This window comes from Ciona robusta, chromosome 4 (assembly GCF_009617815.1).
Source record: "Ciona robusta chromosome 4, ASM961781v2".
Taxonomy (NCBI): domain Eukaryota; kingdom Metazoa; phylum Chordata; class Ascidiacea; order Phlebobranchia; family Cionidae; genus Ciona; species Ciona robusta.
The window spans coordinates 494,803-507,981 of record NC_143238.1 but is presented as its reverse complement, the minus strand read 5'-3'; the positions used below and the strand labels follow the sequence as shown (position 1 = coordinate 507,981).

The following is a 13,179-nucleotide window of genomic DNA, read 5'->3' as shown; positions in this document are numbered from 1 at the left end:
AGATTTTATGATAGTGTATGGGAACATTTAATTTGGGTGAAACAAAATATCGATTTCTTTTGTACAGTAGCATACCCAATTGAATATGAAATTAATTTTAGTATGAAGTAGAAAGCTTCATTACGACAATTCAGGAAAGTGACGCAACCGCGTATCAGCTGATTTTGCATACGGCGTGTGTAAATTTTGATCTATGACCTAGTATGTAAATTAACTGTTTTATTAAAACTAATAATACGTGAGTACAAAATCACTTACATAAATATGTTTATGCTATTATTAAACAGGGAAGCGTGTGATTTGTGTACATTATAAAGGTTAAAAATAAAAGTTTTAAATGTCGGAACACAGTGTGTTCAACCGCTGAAAAGCAATGTTGTAAAAGAAACAACTCAGACTGTTTACGAATATAGAACGCTAGTATCTTTAGTTGTTATGAAGGCATAAGGAGTAAGAACCAAGACATCTTAAAATTGATGGCAACGTTTATAGACATAAAGCTTTTACTGAAGACTAATTGTAGCGACAAAGACGGTAATCACATAGAAAACGTTTCGTTAATTATCTAATTACGAAGTAGTCAGAAAATGATGAGAGCTGTACTACATGACGCAAGAGTAAATCATGACCGTGTTAGCGTATTATTACACATTCGGTATATATACTACATTATTTAGGTCCTCGTTCTATTTTCTTATTCAGGTTTGTCACAAAGTAGATGCCTTATGTTGCCCATTGATTCGTATGATAGGATGGCGGAACGCTGTGGCTGCTCCAACAATAAACAAATAGATTCTCCAGAAAAAAATTGGCAACAACAGTGCTATTGTTCAAAACAGCAATATATAAGAGACATGAATTCAATCGATTTAGATATTACCAGCGAAAACCAAGTCAGAAATGTAGAAAAACAATTAACCTCGAATGAGATATCTGAATGGCTACACCAAGGGTCTGGATTTAAATGGTCTTGTCCAGAAACGCAATCCTTGCTCGTCTTTGGGTATGGTTCGTTGGTTTGGCTGCCCAAGTTTGCCTTTCACAACCGAGAGGTTGGATATGTTCACGGATTCGTGCGACGGTTTTGGCAAGGAAATATATCACACCGTGGCGTTCCAGGTTCGGTAAGTACTTTTATGTTGCTTATTTATATATATGCTCTATAAAATGGATGATGGGTTACTATGGAGAGGCACGGCACCCGATCTGGGATTTAGTCCAGAGTAGCTTACATTACAGTACTGTAGCTAGTTTTTGCTTTCCTTTGAGCTTATTATTTTTTTATATTACAGCCAGGAAGAGTTGTCACACTCGTCCCTGATGACAAGGTACGTTACATTATATTTAATCTGTAGTCAGTAGTCTATATTGAGTATACCAATATTGACGAACAGACCATTATCAACTTTAAAACATCGATTCGGTACTTCTCTTTTGGCGAGCCACTGTATTATCATTGTGTTTTTTTGTCTTTACAGGGAGTAACTTGGGGTGTAACATTCCACTTAAAGGGAAAGAAACAGATTGAAGCTGCCTTGCGTCACCTCGTGACAAGAGAAATGATCAACGGCGGTTACGAAATGCGTACAGCAAAGTTTTATGGACATCGTACTTACGACATTTTGACTTTCGTAGCTATGCCAGATAATGCACATTATCTCGGCCCTGCGCCCGTGGAAACTGTAGCTGCAACTATTGTCAACTCTCGAGGTCGAAGTGGACATAACCTGGAATATATATTTAACCTAATCGACACGTTGCGCAGAGAGGCGCCCCAAGGTGTTGACAACCATCTTACTTCATTAGAAGAAGCTTGTCATCGAATACTTTGCAGTATATTAAAAAAGCGGCATCGAATATTTTGCTGTTCGGGCACCAACGAGGCTGAATTTATGACCGATTGCCGCAAATGCCTGACAACAAAACACTCAGACGATGACCATTACATAATTTACTGTTTTGCGCAAAGAATGGACAGAATACGTTTAAGCTCAATGTCAGATGCTCCATAGATTTCCTCTTTATTACGCAAAATATGTTCGTTTTACCACTCAATTGCTACTTTCTAGTGCTGGTGCACCTTTTTGTGGATACAATATTTGCACAGCCATTTTATATATTTGCTTTTTGCAACTGGTACTTTTCAATTTATATTTTAATCCATATTATTTTAAATTTAGCAATCAATAATATCGAAGATATCACAGCAAGAGTTGTTTATTGCTATCATGGTCATAACACAAAGTGAAACCGAATACTCCTTGTAAAGGCAGTGTAAATTTAATACGAATTGAAAACAATAAAGCTTGTCATGAGCTTCTTCAAATGATGGTTTAAAGAACTGGTAGTATTCGTTTGAATAACAAAACAACTTCGCAATGTTTTGTGTGTGGAAACAGATCAACAGGTTGCGCTAACATCGGTTTAAATGGAGGTCCATTAAGTCTCTTTGACTGTGGTCTGCAAAGACTAGACATACCGAGAATAAATTTAAGTAAAATTGCAACTTAAATTTTAAAAACTTACTCGACAAAATTTGTCTTTGCTTGGTCGACACTACAGGATACGTATATGAGGTACTGGATTGCTGGGCACTGTCGAATCACCTTTATAACCTAAAACAAAATATAAAGATATTAAATACTTATTTATCGTCCCTAGTCGGTGAACTAAATGATATATCACATGTTTCCTAATGTGCACAATATATGGTGGCTTTATACACCTCACGCTTGCTTACAAGAATGCAATTTCATGAGTAATTGTTTTTGAACATGTCTGCTAATTGAAAACCCATTAGTGACCACATGGTTAGAGTAATTCCCTCTAACACAGATATACACATCAACAGTGGTGGCAATATAGAATTTCTACACATTATCACCAGTTAAAGCCTTTAAACTAACCACTGTACTACATAGCGTGATTGGTGTTCTTGACGTTGTTCCATTGTTAAACTTTCAGACATTACCTTGGCATGTAAACCACATCTAGGCGGGTCAACTACTGCCACAAGGTTCATGGAGTTTATTCCAGATAAACTTTCAATTGCTTTAGGTAGAACATCTTCAGCTTTCCCAACATAAAACTCGGCATTGGTTATATCTGTATAGTGTGGGTAGTATACTTTTGTTTTAACAAGTAAAAAGCAAACTACATTGTGATAAGTTATAAAGCAGCTTACTGCTTACCTACCACATATAGTGGTTTCACTCATATATCCTACAAGTTACCAAGTATATAACTATGACTTGTTTCTGTTGGACTGAAAATATGTACAACACAATATAGACTGCTGGAGCAATTAGTATAGTGTGTCCAACTCTGAGACAAACAATACCGACTATGATGGACATAAGTTCTAAACCTCAGATTCTCGAGTTACAAAACTCTGAATGCATTTCCATGTACTCACTATTTAATGTAGCATTTTTCACGGCATCTATAATAGCTTGTTCACATATATCAACCCCAACCAGTCTGTTCACACATGAAGATAATGTAAGGCCAATGGTACCAGTTCCACAACATACATCTAACAGTGCAGTTTCTTTTGAATCCGGTGTCTCATCTATTGCTTGTTTAACTAAATCACCAATGCACTTGTACAAGACTTCAGCAGCTTTGGTGTTACACTGTGCAGGTAAAAATAAGATAAGGTGATTGGTTACCTAGCATGCAGTTTTAAAGTTATTTCAGAAATGGAAAAACCAAGTTATGTGTCCATTTTAATCTGCTACGAGTAATTAAAGTTCTGAGCATTTTTAAAACACTGTATACATCACATAGTTCGTCAATCTAAAATAAAATCTGGTTTATAAAAATATTGAGCCCTATTTTACAATGGTGCTTCTAAACTGTCAACCTTTTTGCGAAGTTCCCTAAATTAATATAATTATATAGAGTAAAAACAAATTTTCCACAGCGGTCAAAAAAAAATTGGTTAAGTACTAGTTGGTTACCAAATAAAATAGCAATGAAGTTTGGGTTTGTGATTAGTGACCCAGGGGTTAAAAAGCACCACTGTACAACATTAATTATTACTTCGCTTTAAAATAGTAGTAAACATTATCTAAAGCAAAAAAGTTACTTGGAAGAAAGCATCAGGAGAAATTCGAAACTTGAGATCAAACAATTTTTCATAAATGACACCGTCGCCTGTTAAAGTTTTGATAGAAATTTCCTTTGAATTACATCTGTGCGTAGGTACACCCTCGTATAACATTGTATCAACTTTAACATTACTCGTTTCAAAATGATCAATTACTGATTGGAGTTCAGTTTGGATTTCTTCATCTGTTAAATTCTAAAATAAAAAGGAAGTTATATAATGAAATGTAATGATGTATATTGAAAAAAGAAATTAAAAGCCACAACTTCAAAGCTGACAAAAAAATTTTTAGGGGGTTGTTGGTTTGGGACAATTGCAGAATTTTCAAATTGAAATTGTCCGCTTTAAATTTATTTAAAAATCAAATTGACCAATAATTAATGCTTTGAGACACCCCACTTGCTTGTGTTATAACAATAATATATGTGCCCTGCCCCTATTTTATACCAAGTTTATAAAATGAACCTATGTTGGTCTTCCTACACCTTACGGCCATGTAAGTATGCAACTTTACAGGTAACACATTTTTCTTGAAAGAATGAAGGTAACTTTTTCATCCATGTGTGTTCTGTTTCATACACCTTATGCCAACTTTTAAGTTCTTGGTTAAATATTTTTGAGGACATTTATGCACACAATAAGAGCAGCTTCGAGACTCCAAACTCGTATCCTCTGGTCAAAAAGGTAGCCATTGAAACATAGCTTAAGAATAACTTTTATTTAAGCATTAATCCATTACCTGTTTGCACATTGTGATTATAACCATTGATGAGTTTTCTAGTGTTGTCCTCACAGTAATTTGCTTCCAAAACCCTTCATGAGTGTGGGTATTGTACACTGATAGTTTTGATCGTTGTACATACTGTGTGAAGCATTCTACGATTTGTTTCATCACATCTGGTACATGAATAAGACAACTTGGATTTTCCACGTTACATACCTGGTCTCTGTTTAAAGAAATATTGAATGTTTAAAATACAGAAGACTTTCTCAACTATCCAATCTCGCTGGGAATAATTGTCCGACTAATTTATTAAATGTTGATATTGTGCAGATCAACTGGATAACAGGAGAAACGACGATGACACTAAAAACTGATGGTTCACATTCAAGCAGTAAGCGATAATCAAATAAACAAAATACCACTTAAACAAGGTATGGACAATTGAGGAATCACTTGTACAACCATGAACAATCCTATACAAAAATATTTAAAAAATGAAACAAACCTGTATCTTCCCAATCGAAATCCAACCATAGCTTGATCTTCCGAGTTTTTACCAACAGTAAACCCACATTTGTTTCGATAACCTCCAACACAGGGAGAGGGTAATATATCATCCATTGGACAGAAAGCTCCGGATTCTTTCTTTTGTTGCATCAACCACACAAACACCTGAAAGAGAAAATATATATTCTTGTACAAGGATGACAAGAATTTAAATTTGGCCAAAATGCAATGTAAGAAAATATTTATATAACAACTGACTGCTATATTACAATTATTGTTTTGATGATGAAAATTATACTAGTTAATGTTGTATTGTTGTGGACATATTGGACGACATACACTTTCTATTGCCACATGTCAGTTACAAGTTTGAGTAAATGTTGTTTTGTGAATTGTAGCAAATATGGATAGGTTAAGCAAGTCTACAGTGAAAGCATTATCAAGCTTTCCTCTAGTTACAAGATGAGCCTCTGTATTATGTTACAGCACTTTCCATGATATTAAAATGATATTAAAATGATATTAAAAAGACTTTCCATGATATTAAAAATAACATGTGGTAACTATAGTACTCACTGTACACAAAATTCAAATAAAGTTGACTATTTAACATCCGCAAATACCTCATTATCCAAATTATCAACTGCAGAAACTTTTTTTCGGATTTCAAGCAAACTTGAAAACATTGAAGATTGTTTTAATTTCAATTGCTCTTCATATGAAGATTTCCACCAGGGGATTACTGTGTTTTTTAATTGATCTAAATATAGTAGCACAATTAAAAACCTTAAAACAGGACTGCTAGCATTATTTTTTCTGAAGTTATCTTGAATGGAAGTTGTCATATTTGTCTTATTTTTTACTCACAAGCGCGGCATCCATAGAGATGATAACAATAAGTGCACGACTGTTTACTTTACGTCATCTTCGCTTGCTATGGAGTCACTACTTAGGATATTTGCAACAAACAAAAACCTGATGGTAGCAGAATCAAGCCTCGATTCCGGTATCTTCAGGTTACGAGGCGATCATTCTAACCACTGTGGCACAGCACCATCATGCCACTTAAAAATGATAAACAAAACTCTACTGAAACCTACCTTCCATTGAAATATTCTCATCTTCAACTTTAATTTTCTTATTTTCAACATCGGACGTGCTTGAATCAACGTTTTCTCTTTTGTTTTTGGCCATAACATCCGCTTTTGGTTTGGCATTTTTTACAGATAATTTGTTCCCTTTTAAAACAAACCTGCAAACTAGTTATATTTTAAATGTAGTATGAAACAAAGATATTTAGACCATAATCTGTTCCCAGGTAAAACATATCATAAAACTAATGTTTTACAATTAAATAGGAGTGCACTTAATTAAAGTATCTATTTGTGTATTAGCAAAGGCATACAAAACATACTAAATAGAAACAATTAAAGGGGCATACCAAAAAATTCAAAAGTATATAGATAAAGATAGAGATGCTTAAATGTGATCTAAAAACTAAAGTTACCAGCAAAGTTTTAAAAAATAAAACAGCTTCTGATAAAATGCGTGTTCCAAACACAAGTCTATTTCTGATAATAATAAAATTGGTTTCATAAAAAAATTCCATTTTTTTACGGGAAATCCCAGGCATTGTGGCAAGTCCAATTTTAAAACTCCTGTGGGTTTTTTGAGTTTTTTCAGAAGCTGTTACGCTTTTTAAACTTTGGTGGTGCATTAAGATCCATTTGAGGATCTCCATCTATATACAATTTATAAATTTATCATTTTTCGTTGGAATGCTAATTTAATGTATATTGACTGAATAAAAAATACACATCCCCAAATATTACAAAAGTTTTCAGAAATCTCATTAATGAAAAGTTATAGTAATGATATGAATCAGTTTTCCAACTACTCTTCCAAATACTTTTAAACTTGTCAGTCACTAAACTAAAAACCCTGCAACAAAAAGAGTAAACAAACAATTTTTTACTACACACTTGCACACAGTAAGAAATACACCTTACGCATTTAGCTTGGCAACAGCATCAACCTTATCTTCTTCGTTTTTGAACGTCACATAAGCTTTGTTGATACGTGACACTACATTGATTTTGTGTGGATTTAATTTCAGCTTTTTATTCATTAACTTTTTCAGCTCTCCTGTATAAATGTATAAATGTATGCATTTAAATTAAGTAACCGTTTTGTTATTTATACTTACCATAGCCACAGTGACGTGGAAGATTTCCAACTTCGATTTTAAAAACTTCGGATGTAAAATTTGAGGTCTTTGTGTAACCATAGGCATCATCAGGGTCTATGCTGTTTTTGACTTCCTCTGTTACTTGGATGCTGCTTATTTTAGGTTCAACATCAGCTGTATCATCCATTTAACCTACTTCAGATCAGCTACAAGAGCATTACAACGTTTGATGAAGGAATAGTGTTTACCATTAAAGCGAAAAACAACAAAACAAATATATTTAATTTTGTACTTGAACAGACCAGATAAGTAAAAATTGTGGTCATGCATTGTAGTTTCACAACATTCAGTTCAACAATGTAACATACAGCCGCATAATTATCAAAGAAGATTGTTTAAAGTTTTTGGTATAATAAGGGATTTTTCAGTTTTATCATTCCTGTGAAAAGGTCAAACTGTTGAAATGTTCAAGGGCTGATCTCACTGCAGTGCATGTTATGTTGAATGCCGGGTGTATGGCTTGCTGTGGATGAATAACAGAATTTTCAGCATCACCTATTTATGCTCATGTGATTGTGAGAAGGCGTTTCTGAGCTTTAACAATTGAACAAGTGTTTTATTTTCACTTAGCTTCCAACTATCTTGTAACTGCTTGTAAGTTACATGCTATTTTAGACAACCAAATATTTTATTTATTTTTAGATTTGTATGTTTGGCGGACATATTAGGCAACCCATAAGGAAATACAGAGTCAGAGCTATTGTAGCTAGGTCTAGGTGTGTTGTCCTTATGCCCAAACCAATGACAGCAACATCAAGCTTTATAGTTGTATTCTCTTCGCTATAGACAGACACTCTAATCTCTGTCTTATACTTATAAATTAAACTGTAGAATAAAAAACTCAGTACGCACCAGTTGGTTAGATACAGGACCAATGTTAACTGGATGTAGGCTTGGGCAATGCTGAGCAGTTGACAAACCACTGAGTCCATAACAAGTATGATAGTAATCGGGCGATCTGAAAATGATATTGTGTAGATGGAATAAACTAATAAAATAGAGGTAAACCTCTTACTTTCCAGGTTTATCCAATAAACCACCAAAAGAACTTTGACAACAAAGCAAGGCATAGAACTGCAGAGCTTCTTGGTTATATAACCAACTATTCTGTTAAAACAAAAGTTTATTTTAATTCATTAAAACTAGGACTGTAGTGAAAGTGATAAAAATGATCTTACATTATTTGGTTGCGAGTCTGAATTTAAATGAGCATCTTCCATAACCAAGTTGTGAAGCAGAGGTAATATACCTCCTTGCCAAAATGAATAACATCCATCAACCAGTTTATTTGTCCGACCCTAGAACAAAAGTATTAACCTAAAAGTTCTTTAATTGTTTTAACATTAAACATGCTTAGAAATGCTGTTAGGCTAAAGTATTACAAATTTATTTACATAAATTTATGTTTTTATTTATGACATAGTTAATTTGCATCGTTTTAAATGCAACTCTAAAGAGGTGTATGGTGTATGGTGTAGACATATTATATCTTAAAAATAAACCTGAAACCCTCCTTCAAATCTCATTTGTCGATTGACCACCCATCGAAGAAGTTTATCAGCATCTGTAAGCTTTGTATGACCAAGAATAACAAGCGCAGCATATCCACAGAATGTATAACCACCATGCGCTTCAGTGCCTGGAAAACCACCTATTCCTCCTTCATATGTTTGGCAACTAAAAAATTAAAAAGGTAATACATTAAACACAGGTAATATCAATTCAAAACCAAAAATTTACTGCCAACAGTTTTAGGTCTGTAGCTCCCATTAAACATTAAGATATGAAATAAATCATAATGCTATAGCAACTGTTGTTGTACTACTATTTTGTGTATAATTTTTGTTTCATACGGCTTATAATTTTGGGCAATCTATAATTAGTGACCGATTGGTAGCAGCAGTGTCCGTTAAGTGTCTTGCCCAAGGACATATACGCTGATCAGTAGTAGTATTGTCGCCGAGTATCAAACCGGGGACACTTTGGTTCAATGCAGCCTAAACCACTGAGCCATGGCGCCGCACCACTTTTCCACATTAGCCTGTCTATAAATTGAATTGTCTGTATTCTAAATTAGTCTGTTTACAAAACTCACCTTACAATCCACTGTGGCGAGTTATCAAACAAATTCACAACTGTGTCAATCATTCCAGTCAACGCAACAACAGAAGCAGCACAATACAAACTTCTTGTGTCAGTTTCACCACCCTTGTGCATTGTGAAACTTCCATCTTTTTGTTTCATGCACCACAGAAATTTTAGCAATGATTTCCTAACAAGTGAAAATGGTTATAGCATTGAAAACTTAATTAATATGTCTAAAATCATATTATTAAAACAATTATCCTGGTAGTAGCTAGCTTATTTTTTAACCGATAAAACATTTAAACTAACTTTTAAGAAAAAATGTAGAAACCAACCTATTTATGACAGAGTAAGCCTCCTTGGTTGCAATTGAGCAAAGACAATTAATTGCAGCATAAGTGGGTGCAAGGTGAGACATTTGACCAGGGCCACCACCAAAACCACCATCTTTGTTCTGACATTTTGATAGAAACTTACATATGCTGAGGACAATTTGTCAAGTTAAAGCTAAAATAAGCAGTTTAAATAAATAAAAAGATATACCGGGATTTCATTTCATCAGGTATAGGATGATTCAACAAACTTAAACTGTGAACAATCCAGTAACACAACCATGGCCGACTTGAATCCAGGCACTGTATTTTGGACATAAGATGGTTAAATTAAAATGGTTTATTTTTCTATGGACAAGATAAAAGTTTATTACCTGGTAGGATTTTGAAAGATGTTCCAACCCACGAAACAAATAAGGAATATGAGTTTCAGTGTGCAAGACAGCTCTACCTAGCACAAGGTTTTATTAGCTTTTTTAAATAAACCATACAAAAAACAATCACCAACAAAATTGTGAAAATGATCAGACATGAAACTTAATCATATCATATAGCCTATAGACCAACAGACGTATATGACATGACAACATGTATAATAAAAATAATCATACTCTGGTTCAACATCCAAGAACTCTTCAAAGTCTTTGTATTTCTTCATTACGACATGTTCTACACCTTTCTATAAAATAAAAAAGGTTGATAAATGCATAGTAAATTATTTGGTTCTTCCTGAAGATTTAACTTAACTTTAAAAAAGGGTATGCACATGTACATGCTGCTGAGTGCTGACACAATTACACAGTCCCCTAAAACAAATTATGTATTTCAACATACTTGTTCTTTTGATGAATGCGTCGGTCTTCCTTCATCATCAACAAATTTAGTTGATACATCTCCTGTTTCAAGCCATTCCATTTTCGACTGGTGTCCCTGGCAATATCTGACAATAAATGCTATAAGCCTATATACATTGACGTGTATGTCTGTTATCATATATAAAGAAAAGTTAATTTTTTAAACGATAATAAAGAATTTGGTGCATATACACGTTTGTTTCTAAACTTTGTTTAAGAAATTTCGATTTTGGTAATGGTGTACAACCTAACTTTGGTACAACCCTACCGCAACGTCATAGTAAAAAAACGTGACAAAAGCAAAACGAACCATGATCACTTTATCAACAAGAGATCACAGATCTAATGAATGAGCACGTTTTAAACTAATTAGCATAAGATAGTAGAGTCGGGGAAGATGGGACACCTTTAACACATAATATCCAAATAGCCTGATCGTGTTTTAAACAATTAACAACAGTCTGTGGAAGTCGTGAAGATACGGTTTTACAATTCATTAAAAGTTCTTTGTTTACTACTAAATGAAAAGAGAAAACAAAATGAAAATGTGTCACATCTACCCCTACCCTGCTATATTAATTAATCCTTTTACTACGGTCGACTAACGGTCGACTAGGCTCGATCAAAAACAAATCTGAAGTAACCAACAAACCGGGTTCTAATCGCCATTGGTGACTGTGGAGCAGTAGGCAGAATGAATTTATACATGTATTATAACTAATGAAACTTATGACGTATGAGGATTGAGTGATTGGTAAAGAATATGTGTATAAATACGCTTTATACAACTCCTGTACCATGTGTTTATTGTAAACTTACATTAGTTAACGTTGTCGTCGCTTAAAAACGTTTGTTTTCATGAATTTTGACAAACTGTAATCACGCAGTAATTAGCCAATGTTAGAAGTTAATATTAATCATATGATGTTAAATTAAAAATAATGTTTCAATTACGATACTAATAGTTTGATTCAGTTGTGAATCATTGTGTGGATTTCTTATCTTATATAAAACGTGCCGTCGTTTCCCGCCAAACTCCAGACAGTGTTTCCGCTATGTAAAGTGCACGAGGAAAGTAATCGTTAATTAATCGCTTATCGTGCGGTTTTAAATCTGAAAATTCAGTCCAAAAATTACAAATATATATTATGATTTGATTTAAATCAAGAGATTAAAAAAATGCTAGAATTAAGAATTGAGCTAAGTGCGGAAAATAGTCTCGCAAAAAACAACAAGAACAACTGTTCGACGAAAAGGGATCTATATGACCACTAACGTGCTCAATAAAACCCTCACGACTCCCATAGACCGTTGTTAGTTATTTAAAATACGATCAGGATCTTTGGATATTCTGTGCTGAAGGTATCCTATCTTCCCCAACCTACTATATACTAAAACACGTCCGGCGGGCTGGCTAGTGAAAATTCCGTGCAAAGGAAGCTTTCCCTATGCAAGATCCATCAAAATGTACGTGGTAAACAAAACTTGTAAAAAAATTGGATCATTTTTTCGGTCTGCAAAGCATAAAAGCGGGCAATTTTCTGTGATCAAACTTACAGAAAAACTGAAATCAAACGTAGGATCGTGCGACTAGAGGCTTATAAAATCTACTTACGCCAGGTTTGCATAAAATGCCAGAAAAAGAGGTGCGAATACTGAAAAGCTGAACACGATAACTAAACGACCCACCATGTCTAATATTTACATGACTTGTTTTTAAAAGTTATTTTTTCGTTTGTAAAACTTATATTTTTTGTGTTTAATATTAAAAAATCAAATATAAATGTATGTTTATGTATAGTTCTGTGGTGTAAAGTAGGACACTTTTAGCACATAATATTTAAATATCTGAATCGTGTTTTAAACAATCAACAACGGTCTATATTTGAGTCGCAAGGGTATGGATTTATAATTTTTAAATGTTTTTTTTGTTTACTACCAAATGAGACAGAAATTAGACTGAAAAGGTGTCCCATATTCCTCCGCCTATAGATAAACCATTAATATTTTTGATAAAAACACAATTCACTATGTAAGTGTAACAAACGAAACAATGAACTCCGTACACCCATAATCAAAGTTTATAATCAAAAACTTTAACTCGGGGTTCTCATTGGGCTAAAAATCTGTATACGCGCATCACATTTTGTTGAATCTTGCATAGGGAAAGCTCCCTTGGCACGAAATAATCACTGTTTTAGTAAGACCGCGCAAAATTTCAAACGAAACTGAAATCATAAATATCTAAACATGTTTGAATTGGCACATAGGGGATGTCCCGATTTATGAACACCAGCTACAAAAAAAACTAATTATTT

At 33.9% G+C, this 13,179-nt stretch overlaps 3 protein-coding genes across 5 annotated transcripts; 1 reads left to right on the top strand and 2 right to left on the bottom strand.

The window, feature by feature from the left end:
* Positions 1-515: 515 nt before the first annotated feature.
* Positions 516-2,326, top strand: LOC149736268 (putative glutathione-specific gamma-glutamylcyclotransferase 2). Its single transcript, XM_089877457.1, has 4 exons — positions 516-534; positions 703-1,124; positions 1,293-1,328; positions 1,479-2,326. Exons 2-4 carry the CDS (start codon positions 726-728, stop codon positions 2,010-2,012), a joined length of 969 nt encoding a protein of 322 aa, XP_089733583.1. The 5' UTR covers positions 516-534; positions 703-725; the 3' UTR covers positions 2,013-2,326.
* LOC149736267 (tRNA (uracil-5-)-methyltransferase homolog A-like) lies at positions 2,202-7,777 on the bottom strand. Of its 2 annotated transcripts, XM_089877453.1 has the most exons (11): positions 7,549-7,777; positions 7,352-7,487; positions 6,443-6,594; positions 5,966-6,102; positions 5,341-5,507; positions 4,851-5,058; positions 4,091-4,306; positions 3,416-3,635; positions 2,972-3,105; positions 2,527-2,615; positions 2,202-2,469 (listed from the first exon to the last, which is right to left on the bottom strand). In XM_089877453.1, the coding sequence occupies exons 1-11, from the start codon at positions 7,715-7,717 to the stop codon at positions 2,334-2,336; spliced, it is 1,764 nt and encodes a 587-aa protein (XP_089733579.1). In that variant the 5' UTR covers positions 7,718-7,777; the 3' UTR covers positions 2,202-2,333. The 2 variants fall into 2 exon arrangements, with proteins under 2 accessions (XP_089733579.1, XP_089733580.1); XM_089877454.1 differs by lacking the exon at positions 7,549-7,777 and having other exon boundaries at positions 6,443-6,601.
* On the bottom strand, positions 7,737-11,017 carry LOC149736266 (protein farnesyltransferase subunit beta-like). Of its 2 annotated transcripts, none has more exons than XM_089877455.1 (11): positions 10,842-11,017; positions 10,619-10,686; positions 10,382-10,454; positions 10,219-10,310; positions 10,011-10,157; positions 9,686-9,862; positions 9,093-9,267; positions 8,769-8,888; positions 8,606-8,697; positions 8,443-8,548; positions 7,737-8,053 (listed from the first exon to the last, which is right to left on the bottom strand). In XM_089877455.1, the coding sequence occupies exons 1-11, from the start codon at positions 10,998-11,000 to the stop codon at positions 7,964-7,966; spliced, it is 1,299 nt and encodes a 432-aa protein (XP_089733581.1). In that variant the 5' UTR covers positions 11,001-11,017; the 3' UTR covers positions 7,737-7,963. The 2 variants fall into 2 exon arrangements, with proteins under 2 accessions (XP_089733581.1, XP_089733582.1); XM_089877456.1 differs by having other exon boundaries at positions 10,382-10,458; positions 10,842-11,016.
* Positions 11,018-13,179: the final 2,162 nt, after the last annotated feature.